Consider the following 22,111-nt stretch of genomic DNA (forward strand, 5'->3'; position numbering starts at 1 on the left):
AGATAAGAGAGACATCCTCTTCAGATAAACAAAGTACTCCCCCTGGGGAGAATTGTGGGGCCCCTGTCTAGCTCGACAGGCCAAACAATGGAAAAGCAAACATCAGCTGTATCTCTTCATTCTACCTCTATCCGGAGGAGGGCAGTGATCTGTTGTGGATTGTGTCAATTGGACTGCTATACTAAATTTTTTTGAATTAATTTCCTAACACGTAGTAGTTCATTAAAGTGTCAACTAAGTATGCATTCTAAAGCATTAACTTTAATTGTATTTCCAGTGCTGGTTTTAAAAGTAAAATGAAGAAGCAAAAGTTGATGAATTTGTTCTCTAACTGGGCCGATGGGATAGGTGCTATTTTTAAACAGGGAAACAAACTGCTTGTAAGGAATAATGCATCTGTGCATGTACCTGAGCTCCCTTCCCCTCCATCTCCAGGCTTATCTGTGCTTGCCTGGTGAGACTGGCTCAACTACAGTGGAGTTCTGAAGAGCTCCTGGCTCACTGCAGGCTTTGAATCACCCTCCACTTCCCCCATCCCCTCTTCATCCTCCTCCCTGTGCACTGCAGGAGTTATCATACCTGGGTCTAATGCAGGGTCAACAGTCACATTCGGCGTGCTGGTGGAGTTCCCACCAAGTTTGGCATACAGTTTACAGTAGAAGTGGCCTCCTGGGTAGCCCCAGATTTGTTGTTGCTATCCCTCACTTTCTGATAGGCCTGCCAAAGTTCTTTGGCTTTCACCCGGCATTGATTCTCATCCCTGTCATGCTCAAAGTTTAACATCCCCAGTGCAAGCTTCGTGTAGATATCTATGTTCCTTCAGCTGCTCCTTAGCTAGGCTTGCACAGCCTCTTCTTCCCATAGGCCAAGGAGATCCTGGACTTCTGCTCTACTCCAGGCAGGAGAATGTCGAAGTATAGCTCTCTGTCAGTGCAGAACTGGCATGGTCAGATGCTCGCAAAGGTGGGCTAGAAGGTTTGCTCACCAAGGTGGCCAACCAGGCAAAGGCATTTCAAAAACATGCTGAGGTTTTTAAAGAGGGTGACCTCTGGGCAGTAGAGTTCAAAATTGTGACCAGAGTGACCACTGTCATGGGGGCTGGTGCATTGTGGGATAACTGCTGGAGGACAATTAGGGTTGACACAGTTGATGCAGTGTCTACATTAGCACTATGCTGATAAAAATAGGTCAACTCTGGCTGTGCATCATTTGGCAGGGGTGCTGGGGGGGAGGGAGGGCTGTAATTGTGCTTAAGTTGATGGGAGACATATTTAGGTTTGGATAATACAAACCTATGTTGAAACAAGTCGACTTAGGTCAATCCATCTTTGTAGTGTAGACCAGGCCTGGGGAAGGAGATGTTTGTGATAATAAGACAGGCATATCAAAGGAACCAGAAATGCACAAGAGGACTGTGAAAGAGACCTAATACTATAAGCTACATGGGACTGATAGGCTTGGTGGCCAAATGGATCACAAGGGAGAAAAGAAAAAAAGTGCTCCCTAGAAATGTAAGTTACTTTACTGTAACTAAGCATGAATATGTACCTGCCTAGCTTAACTCTTTCCAAGTATGAGACTAGATCTGTTATACAGTCTATTTCTTATGTCTTAATCTTGTTTTTAATTTATTCTTAAAGAACCTTCTTTTTAAATAGACCATTTGAATCTTTGTCAGTTGTCTGCAATTTCATAAAGCCCATCCCTGAGCGATGAAAAAAACTAAGCAACAGCAGCGAAGGAAGGGTGTCTGGACTGGAGCACTCTAGGGCCCTGATCCGTGGTGGAAGCTTTTAGGAGCTAAGGCATAAAACAACAAATACTGCTATGAATAAAAGGGCATACCTGACCCATTAGGTGTGCCATTCACAGGGCTGCAGTCATATGGGTACACAGGGTGTGCCTAGTGCCTAGATGGGAATTGAGTTTAAAGGATGTCAACAAAATTCAGATCTAGATTTTGATCACTCCACAGTTCGGGGATGTTTGAATGTGGGATTCTGATTTGGCCTATTATAAAGATAAAGGGTCAGTTCTAAAATTCTGATTCAGATCCAGTTCAGAATTCAAACATCTTCTACAGTCCACAAGTATTTGGACTGATAACTTTGTACAGGCCAATATCTAAAGAGCACCTGAATTAAAATGGGCCTGATTTTGCCAAGTGTTCCTTTCACCCCATCCCCTCTAGTTTAATTAGCATTTTGCTGAATACCACACATATTTGAGCCCCAAGACACCAAATGATACAGCTATAGTCAGATAAAACATCAAGTAAAGGTATATCACTGTCATCTACTTTTTTTTGTGTGTGTGTGGTTCTAGGTGTGTATTGTACAAAAGAGAGATACGGAGAAGATGTATGCTATGAAGTACATGAACAAACAACAATGCATCGAAAGAGATGAGGTTCGAAACGTGTTTAGAGAATTAGAGATCCTGCAGGAAATTGAACATGTATTCTTGGTGAATCTCTGGTGAATATCTTCTTTTCTGATGTACACTTCTGGTGACTGCATGTATTCACAAACACCTTACAGTAACCCTCATAGTCAGTCAGTTTGCACTTGACAAGGGGCGATGAAAGAAATCTACTGAGTTGTCCCTATATCATCACTGGATTTCTTGCTTATGTGAAAACTTGGGGAATCTGTCCTCACAGCTAAGATGTTTACATTTTAAGGCACATTTTTAAATCATTTGATAAATTATCTTACATGATTTCTTTAGAATATTTTTTTTAAATTGGTAAACAAGTTTTCTTTCAAATCTGAAAATCAAATAACTGTTCCGCTCACACTTTTTGAGTTAAATTTAAAATAATTTTGCAATACAACATGTTAAAGTGAAGTTTGGCAAAGGAACTTTGATGCAGTCAAACAATTTAATCATAGTATTTAATTAAAGAGCTCATACGTTATTGTACTTTATGTATGGAGATACTGATCACTGTGATTCTGTCCATGTTCTTTACTTTTTCATCATGAATTGTGTGCTATATTTTGTAATCCTTGCATCAGGCACAAACTTGAACTTAAAGAATTAAAAGAAACTGGTAGCTCTCCATGATGTAGATTATGTTTACCATCTTAATAATAAATAACAATAAATAATAATAATGCCAGCAACATGGTACAAATGTGCTAAAAGTGTATGGGGCTTTACACATGGTTCTTGTCTCTCAGGCATCTTTCATTCTAAAGGAATTGATTTGCAAACACTTGCTATGTACTGGGTAAATGGACTGCTCTGGGTCATAAGCGCTAGAAGTAAGATTTTGCTAGGTAGGCCCTATTAGAGCGGCCCCAGTTCATCAGGGCAGTTTAAATATGCACTTTAAGTTAGGCACATGTTTAAGTACCTTGCTAAATGGAGGCCAGGATGACAAAGAGAGGCCTGTGAAGCGGGTGGCCAGACTACATGAAATATGGTCATACAGGTGCTCAGCGGCACCGTACATCTCACGCTATACAGTAAGCATCCAAAGACACACTTCAAAAGCTTTTTATGGATCAAAAAAATTTTTAGACTTTAGCTGTGCTATAAGGAAATAATTGCAAAAATTAAGAGTCAAATCATTGGTATTTGTTGCAGCGAACGAGTCATTGCATAGTCTTTGCAAGTGGATACATCATCAAGTTTGAACTGCTATTAATACTGAGCAATTTCAAATGTAATCACCTTAGCTAGTGTTCTCCTTTTGACACATATTTAAGTAGTCTATTCAAATTATCAGCCATGTGGCAATTATTGAAAGCCTTGTTGTAAACAAAATGCTTTATAAAAAGTTAAACTGGTCAATTAAAAGTGCATTCGTTTATAATTCAGACTTATTTTCGGTATTCACTTTTGCACAACCTAAATCTACTGGCTGATGATAGAAAATGATCCAATAAGCCCCAAAGGATCATAAATTCATTTTTGATGAGCATGCAATAGTCCAGATATTTATCTGAAGTTTATCAAAATATTTGATATTCCTTCCACCACCATCTTCATGATCCTCTAATGGGTCCTGATCCAAGTTACCCCTGCTGCAATTGCTCTTGCCTCCCCACCACACATGCTCTTTTGCAGGGATCATCAAATCTCAGTAAGTCTGTCATCTTCCTTGATGGGCCCTGGAAGCTGAATTCAATTTGTGCATGCTCAGAGACGCTGTGCCAAGAGAGCATTTAATGCATGAGTGCTCATAAGATTCATTGGCAGCCAGGCCCAACAAACAGGTTTACTGAGTTCCATGATAGAATATTCAGAGAAAGCATTAGGAAAGAGGTAATATTGGAAGATACAGGAATGGATCCATGGCCCATATTTACAGACAGTGGGGAAGGTCAAATCTATATAGCTTGGTGGAAGGAAGCTGGGGTCAGGTAAGAAGGTTACAAGAAGGGAGGGTGATGTGGCCATACTGGGAAAGAGGATGAAAGTGAGAAAGAGAGGGTGAGAGACGGGTCATCCTTACCCAACCTGAACATTGGCGTTGGGCTGCTTAAAATTTTGAGTTGCTTTTATATTTTTCAAATGGCTTCACGCATCCTTTGTTACAGTTTATAGTATATTATTTCAAACGATAAAGTAGCTTTTTGTAAAACCCCAATTCCTCATTTGAAATCTGGAGAATATAATGGAATCAAATAGCCAATATTTCCAATCCAGCAGTTTTTCAAATTACCTAAAGACTCATGCAGTCACATCTTCTCTGCTCTTTAGAAAAGTGTGTTGTAATGATAAAATGAAGACTGTGTTCATAAAGTAACAGGTAAATAAGGTGATTTTTTAAAATAAAAAATGCAGTGAAGTATATTGATAGTGCCATAGTTTTCTCTAATAGGTGCCAAATTTCCTGTTGGATTCCAAAGTTTATGTCACAAATGAAATGTGTTTGTTAGTCTAAAATTAATCCCTGTTGCATATTGTTTGACCTCACAAAGACATCAGGAATGACGGGCACTTTTTCTCAGGAAAGATCCACAAACCTGATAGCAGGACAGGCTGAATCTGTATTGATAGAGTTGGCAGGGATGTGTGCTTCAAGGAGTCAGTATCTATTAGCCAGTGCTAATCCTCCAGCCATGTTAATGAGCAGTGAAATTTCCCGAAGATTGAAAAAGCCCCAATAGCACTAAAATAAAATGATGAAATAAAGTCTATGCATAATGCCTTAGGATTAGATTCAGTAAGTCCCTTCAGTATAGTCAAGACAATCGGCCTGAGTTTGTAAAACCATTTTAACAATTGCTCTACTGAGGTTGTTAAGAAAGTAAGTGTTTTCTCTTAGCGCTATCAGATAATAGAATTGTACATTCATTTCTAGCACACATTCAGTATAAGAACAGAAATTTGTGAAGCATAATTTGTGATGCATGCATCGCACAATCCCACATATAATTCACTAAGTAGTACTGTTGTCACAGACAACTACTGGAAATTCTTTTGAGGTATGTCCAGAGTTTGGTGGGGTTTCTCACAAAAGCCAATTGTTTCAGATTTTAAAAAGACCTTTCTATTTTGTAACTGATATAAGGCTCCTGCTCTGACATTCTATGAGTTAAATTAGTCCTTGTATTCTCTTACTTCATTTTCAAAAAAGAGAAAAATCAGTTTATGAAAAATACAGAAAATCTGCATTTAGAATGACAGGTTTCAGAGGAACAGCCGTGTTAGTCTGTATTCGCAAAAAGAAAAGGAGTACTTGTGGCACCTTAGAGACTAACCAATTTATTTGAGCATGAGCTTTCGTGAGCTACAGCTCACTTCATCAGATGTTTACCGTGGAAACTGCAGCAGACTTTATATACACACAGAAATCATGAAACAATACCTCCTCCCACCCCACTGTCCTGCTGGTAATAGCTTATCTAAAGTGATCAACAGGTGGGACATTTCCAGCACAAATCCAGGTTTTCTCACCCTCCACCCCCCCACACAAATTCACTCTCCTGCTGGTGCTAGCCCATCCAAAGTGACAACTCTTTACATAATCAAGTCGGGCTATTTCCTGCATAGATCAAGGTTTTCTCACATCCCCCCCACCCCCATACACACACAAACTCACTCTCCTGCTGGTAATAGCTCATCTAAACTGACCATTCTCCAGGTTTAAATCCAAGTTAAACCAGAACATCTGGGGGGGGGGGGTAGGAAAAAACAAGAGGAAACAGGCTACCTTGCATAATGACTTAGCCACTCCCAGTCTCTATTTAAGCCTAAATTAATAGTATCCAATTTGCAAATGAATTCCAATTCAGCAGTTTCTCGCTGGAGTCTGGATTTGAAGTTTTTTTGTTTTAAGATAGCGACCTTCATGTCTGTGATTGCGTGACCAGAGAGATTGAAGTGTTCTCCGACTGGTTTATGAATGTTATAATTCTTGACATCTGATTTGTGTCCATTTATTCTTTTACGTAGAGACTGTCCAGTTTGACCAATGTACATGGCAGAGGGGCATTGCTGGCACATGATGGCATAGATCACATTGGTGGATCCACCAATGTGATCTATGCCATCATGTGCCAGCAATGCCCCTCTGCCATGTACATTGGTCAAACTGGACAGTCTCTACGTAAAAGAATAAATGGACACAAATCAGATGTCAAGAATTATAACATTCATAAACCAGTCGGAGAACACTTCAATCTCTCTGGTCACGCAATCACAGACATGAAGGTCGCTATCTTAAAACAAAAAAACTTCAAATCCAGACTCCAGCGAGAAACTGCTGAATTGGAATTCATTTGCAAATTGGATACTATTAATTTAGGCTTAAATAGAGACTGGGAGTGGCTAAGTCATTATGCAAGGTAGCCTGTTTCCTCTTGTTTTTTCCTACCCCCCCCCCCCCAGATGTTCTGGTTTAACTTGGATTTAAACCTGGAGAATGGTCAGTTTAGATGAGCTATTACCAGCAGGAGAGTGAGTTTGTGTGTGTATGGGGGTGGGGGGGATGTGAGAAAACCTTGATCTATGCAGGAAATAGCCCGACTTGATTATGTAAAGAGTTGTCACTTTGGATGGGCTAGCACCAGCAGGAGAGTGAATTTGTGTGGGGGGGTGGAGGGTGAGAAAACCTGGATTTGTGCTGGAAATGTCCCACCTGTTGATCACTTTAGATAAGCTATTACCAGCAGGACAGTGGGGTGGGAGGAGGTATTGTTTCATGATTTCTGTGTGTATATAAAGTCTGCTGCAGTTTCCACGGTAAACATCTGATGAAGTGAGCTGTAGCTCACGAAAGCTCATGCTCAAATAAATTGGTTAGTCTCTAAGGTGCCACAAGTACTCCTTTTCTTTTTGCATTTAGAATGAGTCTGAAGTTAAAATGAAATGGGTCTTTAGTGAAGTCCCAAACTTTACCTGTTAATGAGGTGAGTGATTCATAAAATATAACAGGGAACTATGTAGCTCTGGGTGAATGGTTAGTAGGGGCTGACAATGTTTCTCGCAGTGAAAATCATTAGAGCAAAGTGTTGAAACTTGAGGCCAGATTTTCATAGCCTAGCTTCCCCGTAGGTGCAGTTCAGGCCATTTTCCTGATCATGCCACAGATCGGTAACTGGATGTCTAATGGTCTGATTTTCAGAGCTAAGCACTCAACCCCACTGGAAAACAATGGGAGCTGTGGACCTCAGGCTTAGGCTTAAATTGCACTAAATTGCACTCTCAAAGAAATGAGTGCCAAATTTCGCCTGTAATTATTTCTGCTGACAAAACTGTGGATACAAAAACTTTAGGCCTGGTTAAAGTCAGGCTGAAACTGAATCCCTAGAAATCTCAGGTAACTATTTTCAACTAAATAATTTAGGGCCTAATCCTGTGAGTTGCTCAGCCCCTCCCATAAAGTGCTAAATGCACTCAAAGGGCCCTTTATTCCCACTGAACGCCACATGGGATGGGACCTTTAATTTTGTTTGGCTGATACTATATATAATGAGGGTTTTTTTAAACAATACATAAGCAATAAACTTTTGTAACATATGATCCCGTTGACATGCAGGCTGCCATGATGCATGCTGTGTGCAGTTCCGTTGACCTCAAAGGATTTGCACATGGTGTTAGAGAAGAATTTGTCTCACTGCATAAATGGTGCAGATCCTGTACTGGCTTTCTGAGTATTCATTGGAGCAGGGACTGGAACCCAGGTGTCACCTCAACCCAGGTGAGTCACCCAACCTAACCATCAGGTTCTCTCTCCCCCTTTCTAAGCCTCAGCTGGGAGGTGAGAAATCCAAGTTCAAATTCCTGCTCCAATGACTATTTAAGTATTTTATACAAAGAGGAACAGCTTCAACAGGCGAGATTGAGAGCCCCACCTAGATTATCCCATATCTTAGTGGTTAAGGCGCTCATCTAAAATGTGGGAAACCAAAGTTCAGCTCCCTGTTCTGAATCAGACAGAATGGGGACTTGACCCTGGGTGTCTCCTATCCCAGCTGAGTGCTATAACCACAGGGCCATTGGGTAAACAAGAGGGTCCTCCTCTGGTTTTATGAATCTATCCCAAAACATTTTTGGGGGCCAAAAGTATTTAGCAAATTGGCGTCAAATCTGTGAACAGTTTTAGTTGGCCTGAAACAGCATTTTTCATGAGCTAAATTTGTCCAAAAAATTTTGCCCAGCTCAACTAAGAATTATAGGTATGCCCCCCACAATGGGGCCTTTGAGAGCATGCAGCATAGCACCGCACACATTGACCTCATGCTACTGCTCAAGCAAGGACAGTCTTCCCTGGCCCATCATAGGTCCTTCACACTATATGTCAGAGAAGTGGCTAGAGGCTCAGTCAGGGGGCTAGAATCAGCACTAACATTTTAATTGTAATGGAGATTGGCTATCAATAGCTCTGAGTAGCATATTCTTTGTGGGTGACTCATTAGAGCTGATAGCAGGGAGGTTTATCAGATAACTACATTTGGTTTGCTGCTCATTATTCCAGCACAGTTTTGATTGTATCAGGAAGAATAAGTGTGTTAAGAATATAGGAGTTAAATGACAGTGCCCTGAATATAACAATGGACTGTGCAAGTAGGGTAAAATTAATGAGTATTGCTGCCCCTTCACAGAAATTTTGCATGGGATAGCCTGTGTAAGTTACACAATGAGGAAGGCAGCATGCAAATTAATTCATCCAGACAGAACATAGCAGTAATGAGTTCAAAAATATAAGACAGTATATTGAATCATGCATGCACAATTAAAATGATGTAAATATTGAAGCCAGGATATTCCTGTAACTTTACTTGGGTAAATGGAGAGGATAGGATTGTTATCATTTAACATGTAGAATATAATTAGGATTAAAAAAAAGCTCCTTCATTTTGTAGCACCTGTGAAATTTGCAAGGTGCCATGCTGTTTACTTGCTTGTGGTTGTTTTCTGTAGGTACTCTTTTCAGGACGAAGAAGACATGTTTATGGTAGTGGATTTACTCCTAGGTGGTGATCTACGGTATCATCTACAGCAAAATGTTCAATTCACGGAGGAAACAGTGAAGCTTTATATTTGTGAGATGGCACTAGCTCTAGACTATTTACGAAGTCAGCATATTATTCACAGGTAACAGCAAAATCTGTTAGTCTCAGCTGTTGAAAACTAACAATCTAAATAAACCAACATCGATAAATGAGACGGTCAGGACCCCCCTTTTTTTCTTTTTTTGCATGATTGCATAGGAAAAACATTTATCTATTACACATATAGGAGATGGCACATGCATGAATAATTTCTCTCATACTAGGGTACTTTATTTTATATTTTCTACCCTAATTGTTGGTCACAAGAAATAGTTTTGCCTTTCTTTTGAGTTGCTTTTTCCATTTGCATAACTTCTTACATACATCCTCATTTCTTTTCCCAGAGATGTAAAACCAGACAACATTCTTCTAGACGAGCAAGGTAAGAAAAAAAACAAAACCTGTCTGTCTCTGCAGCTCTTGTAAGCCTAGGTCCTGATTCTCCACTACCATGCATCTTGTATGCATATTTACCCCTAGGCAAGGTGGGAGCAAGACACTACTGCTCTGGTTTGGAAATATTTTACATTAATTTTGCACACAGATTATGCAAGGCAGGGAGAATGAAGTCTCAAGTACGTTTGTCATAAACCAAAGCTTATTTTAACTAGCTCTTATATTTTTAGGACAAATAATATTTCTGACTGAGATTTTTAAAAGTGTTATTTTTTCTTCAAAGATATTAATACAATAGTTTCCAATCAAATTAACTATTAGAAAATAACTTTGTGTCCTACCAATCTGCTATTTGATAAAAAATGTTGGGGACCTGTTTCCACAAATACCTTAGGCCAAGGTATCATAATCATTTTTCATCTTCAGTACTTTGGAGTCAAGAAAAGAGGTATTTATATATTTACTTTGAGCTTTAAAAATACAATTGTAGTCACCTACCTTGTGCTTTGGGCACTCTGGCTATACATTAAAAATCACAACATGAACATAAACAAAGGACTGCCCATAAACATCTTCTCCTCAGCTTATGCTCTCTTCAGCAACCTTACAGAAGCAGACGGGAGGGAAGAGGGGGCGGGGGGGGGGGGGGCGGAAATGGGCTCTACAACCTGCTTGGAAGATTAACAAATTTGGGCTCTGACAGAACAAAGTGGGAAACAAGATCAAGACTCTTCATTGAGAACATACTACTAGCCGCTTTCTGTTTTAAATGGAAGGCGTTCCAGGCTGCACACCACTGCTGATCTCAGCTGTTGCAGTATATCATTGGGAAAGACAGGCAATCTCTCAGGCAACCAAGTTCTAATCCTTTTTGGTTTTTATAGGTTCAAACCAACAGCTTGAATTTCACCTGAAAACTTACCAGAGCTGGTGCAGATCGCAGAGCACTGAAAAACTAGTGAGCATAAAATAGAAAGAATGAGATGAGAGGCGAAAACAGGAGGAGAAAATGGGCTATTCTGCCCTTGATTCAGACATGAAACATCCAAAGATGTCAGCTGGGGAGCCACATGCAGATACAGGGCAGAAAATAGCCTTACAGGAGAGAGGGAGAGAGAGTGAGAGAGAGAGTGGTTTGCTTTGGACTAGATTTCTAGCTTGGCTTGAAAGTAACTATCCCCCAGGCAAGATTTGGAATAATTGGTTGACCTGCTGCAACTCATGTTGGATTTCTTTTTTGTTAGCCTTGACAGAGTAGATGAACTGACCACAGATTTTATATGCTCCACTTAAAGTAGTTTTATTGTGATGTGTCTGTTACACAAGTAATCTATGAACAGCCACCTTAATAGTATGAAAAATGGAATTGCCATGTAGCCAGCTTCTTTTAAAGAGCAGACTTGGCTATACTGGAAGCATGATCAGAGTTAAGGAATTAAGGAATATTGGAGTTCACTACAACCCAAATCTCCTCCTTCAGTGCTATACTGAACTGTAGTGACGTCTCTTTTCTTGCTGTTCTGAAATCTTTCTCAAGGACTTAAGAGAGAGTGCTGCATCTTCCTTCATTAAAAATATGTTTTTGCTCTGGAGAAGACACTTGAATGCAAACAAACCAGTGAGCTTTTGATGATGTATAAGCAACTGTTTGACAATTTGTCCACATATCCCTCTGTCTTCATCTCTTTTCAGATCAGGCAGCATTGGTCTCATATGCATAATTCATATAGCTATCAGAACAGCCTCGCATAAAGGAGGAAGAAATGGCAGGGATATGGTACTGCCAGCTTACCCTGACCACAAGCTGTTTGGAAGACTTGCTATACATACTCATGGATAAGCCAGTTTATACTTAAGCCATGTTGGTTTATACATGGGTTCATGCAGTAAAGAAAGAAAGAAAAAAAAAAGAGAGCCAGCTCTGCCTGAGAGAGCTGTTTTTCTCCAACCGGAAGACGAGAGATTTATTCCCATTGCCTGGGAGCCCCAAGTCCAAACTGGGATGCCCATCCCCTATAATGGGGAAAAGACAAAACTGCCACAGCAGCTGGGGAACAACCAGGTTCCTACGTGCATGTTAGAATCTTTGGACTTGTGGCTCTTACACAGTGAGCATATTATAAACTTTGGAGATCATAAAACACTCATGCTGCAAGCTCTTTATTTGCAGTAAGAGCTGCTAGCTGGGGGGTTACTGTCTCTTCTACCAGCTGGGCAATCCAGCAATGGGCATCCCAGTCAGGATTAGCGACTCTGTGGCAAGTACAGTGCTCACTTTGATACACCCATAGACCAACTCTTGAAAGTGGCTCCAAACATCAGCCTAAATATGTGGTATGTGTGCAGTAATTCCACAATGATATAAGAGAAACATTCTGCTCGTGATAGGGAACCTCAAAAAGCTTAGAGGCCCATGCTCTGGTCAGATAAATATCCAAACTTTTGAGTGCTTATCTGAGCATTATCCAATCTATCTATACTAGTTAGCTGTACAAAACTGGGCTGCAGATCTAACAAGAATATGTATTTTCATGAGCTCTTCTATCAAAAGTATTTTTTCTTGCTGTTATTTTGGAATTCCTGTTTCTAGTCCTGGCCAGAAACAGGAAAAGCAGAGATAGGAAGAAAATATTCAAACTTTATTTGTATCTTTTAGGGTCTCAGTTGAAGTTTTAAGTGAGAGTTTGGAGAAGTTACTTCTGATTTTATCTGAACTGGTTTGCCCATGCCTAATGTCTACACAGAAAGTTCTCCATGTTACTCCAAGATTGGATATTTGGAAATTTTAATGGCCACCTTGCTTTCATCCAACAACATTCCAAGAAGCACCTTTTGACTTTTTATTTAAGATGTTGCTATGGCAAATGTCTTAATACAGAATTCTAGCATTTCCCTATTGTCTTCACTATTTATATAGGATCTGGAAAGTTGTTATAACTATGTGAACAAAAATGTGAGAGGATCTAGGCTAGTGGTTCCCAAGGTACTGATATTAGTATTTAAGCTTATTAAGTGTTTGTTCCTGACAATTATTAGGCTTCCCCCTGCCCCATCCCAGTCTGTGCTGAACATTGGTGTACCATCATTGCCTGCCTCATGTTCACTTGTACACAGCTCAAACTGGAGCTTGGATTGCTCCACACCTCAGTCTCACAATGCATCATGAGTACCCGAATGAGAGAAATCAGACCCTAGCTGATATAGGTATGTTGTAGTCTGATAACTTGGCACAGCTGTCCCAAAAGAATGGGTACTCTGGCTCTAAAAGAAACTGCAAACAAGAAATTATGCTCTGAAGGAGGTCTCCACAATTCTATTTTTCTCTTCCTACTTTTGCTGCTATTTCTATCGGGCTTCCCTTTGTTCTGAAATGTCCTTTTAGTCTGGTATCAAAATCAGATGGCATAGAATAATAAATACATACTCCCAGGAACAATCCTGCTTTTGCAGGGAAATGGGCTTGATGATCCAGGAGGCCTTTTCCATCTCTTTCCATTTTGTGATCATGACTCTTCTCAGTACTAGACCTAATTGAAAACATTTTTAACATTTTTGAAATTGTTCAGTCACTTCTATCTAAGGGCATGTCTACGCTTGTCATTTAAAGCGGAAAAAGTCCCTTTTCTGCACAAAAACCATGGGAGCATCTACACTTGCCAATTGCTTTTTGCAGTGAAACTGAGAAGTTTCACCACAAAAAGAAAACCACCTCCACGAGAGGCGTACAGCTCTTACCGGTGATGCTTTTGCAGTGATGTGCAAGTGAAGACACGTTCTTCCTGTTTACAGAGCTTTTAACCTCCGCAGGATATCCCACAGTGCCCAGGTGACCACTCTGGCCAGCAGCTCTGCTGCTCTGTTGCCAGGTAAACAGACGTCCACCCCTCCCCCTGTAAAGCCCCAGGAACTTTGAAACTCCCCTTCCTGTTTTCTTGGCAAGTGCTCACTTATCTGGCCAGGTGACAATGACTGCTCCACGGAGCAATGCTGAGCTGCTGGAGCTGATCAGTGTTTGGGGAGAGGAGGCTGTGCAGGGATCCAGGATGCCCCGCGATCACCCCCCTCCACACACACACACTCTTCCCAAAAGACCCATCGTCAAACTGGAGAGAGCTGCACTGTGGGATAGCTGCCCTAGAGCGCTGCTCTCATCCCCATGGAAGTACTACTAATGTAAACACTCTCTGACAGCTGAGGAATGAAGTGAATACACAAAACAGGGTATTACTTTCACTGGTTCCCTATCACCAGTGAAACTTGCAGTGCAAAAACTCTGCAAGTGTAGACATAGCCTAAGGTACTTACATGATACCATCACTGTAGTATCTGAAGGCCTCACAATCTTTAATGTATTTATTCTCACCACAGCCTTGTGAGAAAGAGAAGTACTCATCTTCATTTTACTGATGAGGAATTGAGGCATAGGGAGACTATGGGATGGATTTTTAATGGTGTTTAGGCACCTAAAGAATCAGAAATCAATGGCAGTTAGATGCCTAGGCACTTCTGAAAATCCCACTAGATGCCTATTGGAGGTCACTTGTTCAGAACCACATGGGAAATCTGCGGCAACAGGGAGTTGAACATGGATCTCCTGATGTCCAAGCTCTCACCCTAACTACTGGACCACGCTTCCTCAAAACAACAACAAAGTGAAAAATGTTATCTATTTGAAAAATTGAATTTATTTGACTATTGTTTCTCTTGTCCTCTTGCTTTCTAACCAGGAATCAGTTCCTTTCTTTTAATTTTGACTTTACATTTTGGAAAATGACTGGGTTGCAGAAAATGACGAAAAATTGGCAAACAAAACAAAACCTCAGCAAATTTGCCAATTTTTAAATTTATTTATTTTGTGAATGTTTCTGGTTCAGAATCCTATAATGGCAAGGAAATAGGCCTTTAGATCCAAAGAGTCTTTTCCCTCACAATCATCTTTGATTCTTTGTCTGTCAAACCAACATTCCACACAAGCATTAAAGCCATTTTAGAAAGGGGTAGTTCATTGCAGACATAATGTACAACAGGTGTTTATGAATGCATGTGTAATTGTAATGGCTGCCTTACGTGGAGTTAATTTATGTACTGTGGTAATCAAAAAGGCATCTTCTTGTCCTTTGAAAAGCCACTGTAAGTTACAGTTGATAACTATGCATTCATTGCTGTGTGGGCAGAAAGCAGTATATCCATTTGCCCATATGTAACTCATTTTAGCTCTGATCTGTATGAGCTGGAATAAATTGGACATTTTTAATGACTACAGAACAGCACTTCAAGTTTGGCATTTAATAAAGGCAGAAAAATAACTATTTTTTTTCCATCTGAAAAGACTGGGACCTTAAGAATACCTTCAGGATCTATTATGATCATTTAATAAGAGCCAGGTGGCACATTGCCTGCTCCTTTGGTAAACAAGCATCAAATGTTTTCTGAATAATTTAATGGGTGTCTAGGTTACACAATGTTCCATTTATGACTATTTTATTAATACCTCTTTAAAATTTGTCTTTATTTCTAAGGTCATGCACACCTAACAGATTTTAATATTGCAACAATAATCAGAGATGGTGAAAGAGCAACTGCGCTAGCTGGAACCAAACCATATATGGGTAAGAAATATTATCTAATAATTGTCTCTACAATTTGAAAGGGTACTTACAGCATACCATTTTATAATTTGTGTCTAACACAAAGTAATTGAACTAATTTAACACATTAATGCAAGCAATTTAGTTATTCAGAAAAGTTAATTAATCAAGCAGTCTATCCCTCAAGACATGTGAATTATTTTCCCTAAAACACCTCATGACCCTCTTATGTTTGCTCTCATCCACCTCCCAATGTCGACATCAGTTCCTATTGTTCCTGCATTAATTTAGGACCTGTTCCTGGGAGGTGCAGTTCCCACTGACCTGGGTGGGAACTGAGGGCACTCAGCACCTTGCATGACTAAGCTCTTAGACAGTAAGCTGTTTGGGACAGAATGTTTCTTGTTTGTCTTGTAAGGTCCCACCTGTGGCACTAAATAAAAGTAATTATTGCATCCACAAACTGATGTTTACTCCAAATCTGCAGCAGGATGTAAACACATACTACAGCCAGAGTGAAGAAATTGTTTTCTTTTCTGTTTTTATTTAGCTCCAGAAATTTTTCACTCTTTTCTGAATGGTGGGACAGGCTACTCCTTTGAAGTTGATTGGTGGTCTTTAGGAGTGATGGCTTATGAACTTCTTCGTGGATGGGTCTGGTGTCCTCTATTGTCTTATATGATAGTGTTTTCAGATATTTTTCTTAATAATCTTCAAAGGGAAGAACTGTATTTTTTTCATATTTCCATTTTATTTTCCTCAGAGACCCTACGACATCCATTCCAGTAACCCAGTAGAGTCTTTAATTCAGCTGTTTAGTACTGTAAGTGTGCAGTATTCATCAGTATGGTCAAAAGAAATTGTTGCTTTATTGAGAAAGGTAAATACTGTTTTTCTTAGTACAATTTCAATTGTGTGGTCACAAATTCCATACTGGCTACAATATGTACAGGACTAATTAGAAAATAGTCTTCTGTTCTGCTTCAAGATATTAACAAGTTTCCAGGCATTGAAGAGGGACTACACTTTATGACTTTATACAATGGTTAGCACAATTTAATTGCTCCAAAATATAATTTGAGTAGTCATTTGCTGCTGTATCTTCATCTTCTCTTTTGTTAGTTAGCAAGTGAGGTGTAAAAAGAAAAGGAGGACTTGTGGCACCTTAGAGACTAACCAATTTATTAGAGCATAAGCTTTCGTGAGCTACAGCTCACTTCCTCAGATGCATATCGTGGAAACTGCAGCAGGCTTTATATATACACAGAGAATATGAAACAATACCTACTCCCACCCCACTGTCCTGCTGGTAATAGCTTATCTAAAGTGATCATCAGGTGGGCCATTTCCAGCACAAATCCAGGTTTTCTCACCCTCCCCCCCCCCCCCCCCCCCCCCCCACAAATTCACTCTCCTGCTGGTGATAGCCCATCCAAAGTGACAACTCTTTACACAATGTGCATGACAATCAAGTTGGGCTATTTCCTGCACTTTGTGCTGGAAATGGCCCACCTGATGATCACTTTAGATAAGCTATTACCAGCAGGACAGTGGGGTGGGAGTAGGTATTGTTTCATATTCTCTGTGTATATATAAAGCCTGCTGCAGTTTCCACGATATGCATCTGAGGAAGTGAGCTGTAGCTCACGAAAGCTTATGCTCTAATAAATTGGTTAGTCTCTAAGGTGCCACGAGTACTCCTTTTCTTTTTGCGAATACAGACTAACACGGCTGTTACTCTGAAACAAGTGAGGTGTGTTACTTGATTGGTTTAAGTGATATAATCATATACTTGCTCAGGTTAAGATACTGTAGTGTTAACATAACTGCCTGTATGGAAATGTATTACCTCCAATACTCTGAAATTCATAGCTGGCTATTGAAATAACTACCTTTCACCATAGACTAATTGCAGCATAAAATACATAGGTGTTTGGATATCCTACTGTGATAATGCTTTTTTTCCTTTCTCCAATTCTGCAGTCAGTGAATCTGATTCTGATTTGTCTTGTAATTAGAAATGTGTTTGTTTGCTTTTTTCTGGGGAAATGGGTGCTTTGTCACTTTCATTTTATTGTTATATCTAAGAAAGTCTGTTGATTTGAAGCTGATGTTGGTTTCCTGGATTCTGTTTATTAAAGGATTCAGAAAAGTGGCTGATCAAGAGAGTATAAAAGAGATAAACACTTCACTGACAGCAAATAAGTGACTCCAATATAAGTTAAAGTTGGGTGGACAATTTACATAATTGGATTTTATTTTAGTAAGAAGCAGAGTTGTTAGTTATTATTGCAATAAAAATTACTCAGCAAGATCACATATGCCATCTACTGGGTTAACTCAGAGAATGCATGCTTTTAAAGAGAACATTATATATGGAAATAATAATAAATATCTATAATCCAAAAGTAGGGTGACCAGACAGCAAATGTGAAAAGTTGGGATGGGAGTGGGGGTTAATAGGAGTCTATATAAGAAAAGACCCAAAAATCAGGACTGTCCCTATAAAATCGGGACATTTGGTCACCCTATCCAAAAGTTATCAGTCATCACCCCCAAACCAGGAAGTTGCCCATGCCTGCAAGAATCCCACTAGTTTTCTTGCTCTAAAACATTGTCCAGCTGAGGAGAACTGCACGAGAAACTCTTCGGAGCCCAGTATCGCTTTTCCTTAGGGCTTGTCTACACTGGCACTTTATAGCACTGCAACTTTCTCACTCAGGGGTGTGAAAAAACACCCCCCCAAGCTCAGCAAGTTTCTGCCCAGCGCTCTGCCGCGACTACACAAGCCACGTTAGAGCGGTGCCGCGGCACCGCTTTAATGTTGCCAGTGTAGACTAGCCCTTAATCAGCTGGCTGAGGAATTGCTGAATAACGTGGGGCATTTCTTTCCCAGCATAGGCTGAGCATGTTACCTACACAGCGCTTCCTGATCTTACCAGGCAACAAGAGATCAGGACTAATAATCAAATGTTTCCTCCTTCTGGCCCCAAATGAGGAATTTTCCCATCAACTAACCCAGGCATCATTAATTATGGTATTTTCTAACATTTGAGTGCTTGAGTTTGCAACCTTAATAATTTTTCTTTTAACATGGGGTGGGGGGCTTGGGTTTTTTTTGTGTGTGTGTGTGTGTGCAGATAATAAGTTATATATCATTTCCGACAAAGGGTTTTTTCTTGCTTAGTTAATTATAAGAGCATGATTAAAGACAGAATGATTCTGTATGCCTGCTCTTTCTCAGGCCAGACCATGCCTTACTGCAGTGCTTGTCATTTCAGCTATTGACGGTGAACCCTGAGCATCGATTTTCCGGCCTCACTGACGTTCAAACTTCAGCTTACTTATCAAATGTCATCTGGGATGATGTCTGTGAGAAGAAGGTGGAGCCAGGCTTTGTTCCTAATGTAAGCAAAAGTGATGACTTAATCAGTTTCCCCTTATTGAACAATGATCACTGTTTACTTAATAAGACAAAGGATTTCTATGGCTGAAATAACTCCTAAATGTATTAGCTGAAACATATTCTCATAAATCACAGAACTAAGCCTTCAGTCAGTACCTTTGTACCATTCTAACAGAAAGGCCGTCTGCATTGCGATCCCACCTTTGAGCTAGAAGAAATGATCCTGGAGTCAAGACCCTTGCATAAAAAGAAGAAAAGACTTGCAAAAAACAAGTCTAGGGACAACAGCAAGGACAGCTCACAGTCAGTAAGTCCGTCCTTGAATAGCTAAAACAGTACAGGGGACAAAAAGCTGATGTGTTGAAATCTGGTTGTTATAAAAGCAGTTACTTTGCATGGTGGATTTTCATTCATACGTGTTATAATAAAAATGTTCAGCCAAGTGGACAGTCAGACTGACTCTGCCCGAGAACTAAATTCTCCTCTTCCATCTTCATGGCAGATCTCTTCCACATTTTTCTGTTATCCCTAAAGTGACATGAGTGGGGGATCCATGCACATTGATCAAGAAACTATAAACGTCAGGAGATCCACGATGTAGATAGGGAAAAAAGATTTTTCAGATCAGATGCGGTATCATTTAAACAGTTAGATCCTGTGTCTTCTGTCACACTGGGTTACACCTGTGTAACTCCTTTGAATTCTGTAGATTTACGACTAATTGACTCTCATGTTAGTGAAAGGAGAACCAAATTATTAGTAAAATGAGATGTGTGGCAATTTAGAAATATGGATGACACAAATATTAATGATTCAGGAGCTTTGAGTCCTCCACTTGAAAGAATAATAAAATTCTGCAGTATTACCAGGCTGGCTTCTCACAGCGTCTTTCAAATACTGCATGTTCAATTCTCAAGAGCTAGTCTCAACTGAGTTTTGCAACGCTACTAACCAGAACCCTAGGGTATCCTGTGCAATCCTGATTTAGGATATTCCCAGGAATGCATGGGAATCACTCTTTTCATGTAGATCCCTCCTGAGTGTTCATGATGACCCTTGGTAGGCCTTACAGTGCCCTTCCTTTGAGAGGTAGCAGGAGGCTTTGGAAACAATCAAGTAAAAAAAGCAGATCCTATGTGTCTCCCATGAATTCCCACTAATATCCAATGAGATTGTGCTATGATTTTTTTCTTACTAACAACAAAACTATTGCAGCCAATGAAAATAAATATTTAGGAAACACCCATTCTTTTAGAAACTAGGTTATATAAATGTTTATCATCATGGGAGCCAGGGTTCAGGCTAGACTCAGGTCACTAGTAAAATGAATACAGGAGTCTCAATCTTCTCCATTATGGACATGTTCCCATAAAATAACAATGACATCATTTGGCATAGTACGTAGCTTCATCTCAGGGAAAGTCTAGTATTTGTAAGGCGTGTTGCAGGCTATAACTGATGTGTATGGGTAGATCTAGGTGAGGAAGCATTCACAACACCTAAGCACTTATTTCTGGACTCAGGACAGTGCTTCTTGCATCTCAATTACATGAACATTAAAATTATCCCCAAAATAAAAATAAAAACATAATAAACATATTTTTTTTTAAGAATACCAGTTATCTTATAAACAGCAGGAAGTATCTGTTAGATTTCTCCCTGACTTGTGGGCTGAGTCTATTAACAGCAGTAGATCATTTCCTCCTTCAGCACTAGTTAACATTACAATCAATGAAGGTTCCTATAAAAGATTAGAAGAATAATTCAGGAAGCCAAAAACCAGAATAAGCAAACTTAGCAATAACTTGCGGAGGCACTCACTGACAAGTGAGTTAAAGGCACTGCTTCATTTTTCTCCAGCCTCTATATGTCCTGCCAATCTCCTTGATGGTGCTATTTAAATGTAGTTCTTAAGACACTCTGGGATCCTTCAGGATGATAGTCAATATGGGTGAAATTCACCCCCGGAAATAGGGCTAGTTAAAGGTCTATATACCACTTAAATCCTGCATAAGACCTGTTTTGAAGATTTAAGTGAATGAGTAGATATAGGCCTTATGCTTGCTCTCTGCACCAGGGTGAATTTCACCATTTATAAACTGATTATTCATGTAGTAAAGGATTGTGTGTATTAACATGTTATTTATGTTGTAGGGAAATTATTGCACCAGAACTGAAAACAGAACACAGTGATTTAAAAATGTGAAAGAAATGAAGGTCTTCTTTTTCCATCATCAATTTAGGCTGAAAGACATACTACCTGATTAGATTATATTCATGTGCATCTAGACACAGCAATAGTCACATATACAGTCTGTCGTTTTCTGTATTGACTTCTCATGCACGTGATGTTTTTCTTTTTTCAAAAAACAGGAAAATGACTATCTCCAGGAATGCCTCGAAGCAATCCAGCAAGACTTTGTCATTTTTAACAGAGAGAAGTGAGTGAGGGGGTATGTTTTCAGAAGGAAAGGGGGCTTCTTTTTACTTAGCAGAATTTGGATTAACAAAAACCGATTGTTGGCGGCCATAAATATGAGAATCAAAGCAATGGCCCAGTTCTGCATTGTTGACTTCAATGGAGCAGTCCCAGGCCCTATTTTTTTTTTAAGCTTAACTAAAATATGGAACTGAAGAACAACTCCAAAAGCCTCAATATTTATTAAACTCTGTAGTTAAATCAAATATGTTACAGAATCTTGTGGATTTTAAAATAATTATGATTTTGAGTCTTGAATACACCCATAATACCCACCCATCCACTGCATTTTTGACGATGATATGGCAAATGAAAGAAATATGGTAAAATGCCCTCCATGCTCCACAATGGGTGAATGAAAGCACTGCAATCAAAATATCTGCTTTCCCCTGTTGCTTGAAGATATTTATGACATTTTTGCTATTAAATTAAAACAATATGATAGGAGGCAATTCCTTCCAAGCTAGGAAACAAACCATGCTCCTGAGTAAGCTCATCACAGTAGGTTACTAGATATCCCCTTACGACATGTACAGCACTGCATATGCCATTGTGTTTAAAATATAAGAATACATCTGCAGCTGTTTGGGTTATGGTACCCTATAGTCAAAAAGACTTTAAAACACAGGAGCTTATACAAAAATTTATGAAAATGTTAGGATATGGGTTGGGCGGATCTCAAATATGGAAGAAACACTCAGGTGTGTGTTTCATGTATTACATTTGTTCA

At 39.7% G+C, this 22,111-nt stretch overlaps 1 protein-coding gene across 2 annotated transcripts in view; it reads left to right on the forward strand.

Annotated features, from left to right (window-relative positions):
* Window positions 1-22,111, forward strand: part of STK32C (serine/threonine kinase 32C) — a 253,843-nt gene that overhangs the window by 225,579 nt on the left and 6,153 nt on the right. For both annotated transcript variants that reach the window (XM_073353977.1, XM_073353975.1), the window contains exons 3-11: window positions 2,326-2,477; window positions 9,382-9,555; window positions 9,857-9,894; window positions 15,428-15,517; window positions 16,047-16,150; window positions 16,260-16,376; window positions 18,778-18,903; window positions 19,078-19,209; window positions 21,276-21,343. In XM_073353977.1, coding sequence (XP_073210078.1) covers window positions 2,326-2,477; window positions 9,382-9,555; window positions 9,857-9,894; window positions 15,428-15,517; window positions 16,047-16,150; window positions 16,260-16,376; window positions 18,778-18,903; window positions 19,078-19,209; window positions 21,276-21,343 — 1,001 coding nt within the window. The remainder of the gene's footprint in view (window positions 1-2,325; window positions 2,478-9,381; window positions 9,556-9,856; window positions 9,895-15,427; window positions 15,518-16,046; window positions 16,151-16,259; window positions 16,377-18,777; window positions 18,904-19,077; window positions 19,210-21,275; window positions 21,344-22,111) is intronic.

The sequence above is a fragment of the Lepidochelys kempii genome, chromosome 7 (assembly GCF_965140285.1).
Source record: "Lepidochelys kempii isolate rLepKem1 chromosome 7, rLepKem1.hap1, whole genome shotgun sequence".
NCBI classification, from domain to species: domain Eukaryota; kingdom Metazoa; phylum Chordata; order Testudines; family Cheloniidae; genus Lepidochelys; species Lepidochelys kempii.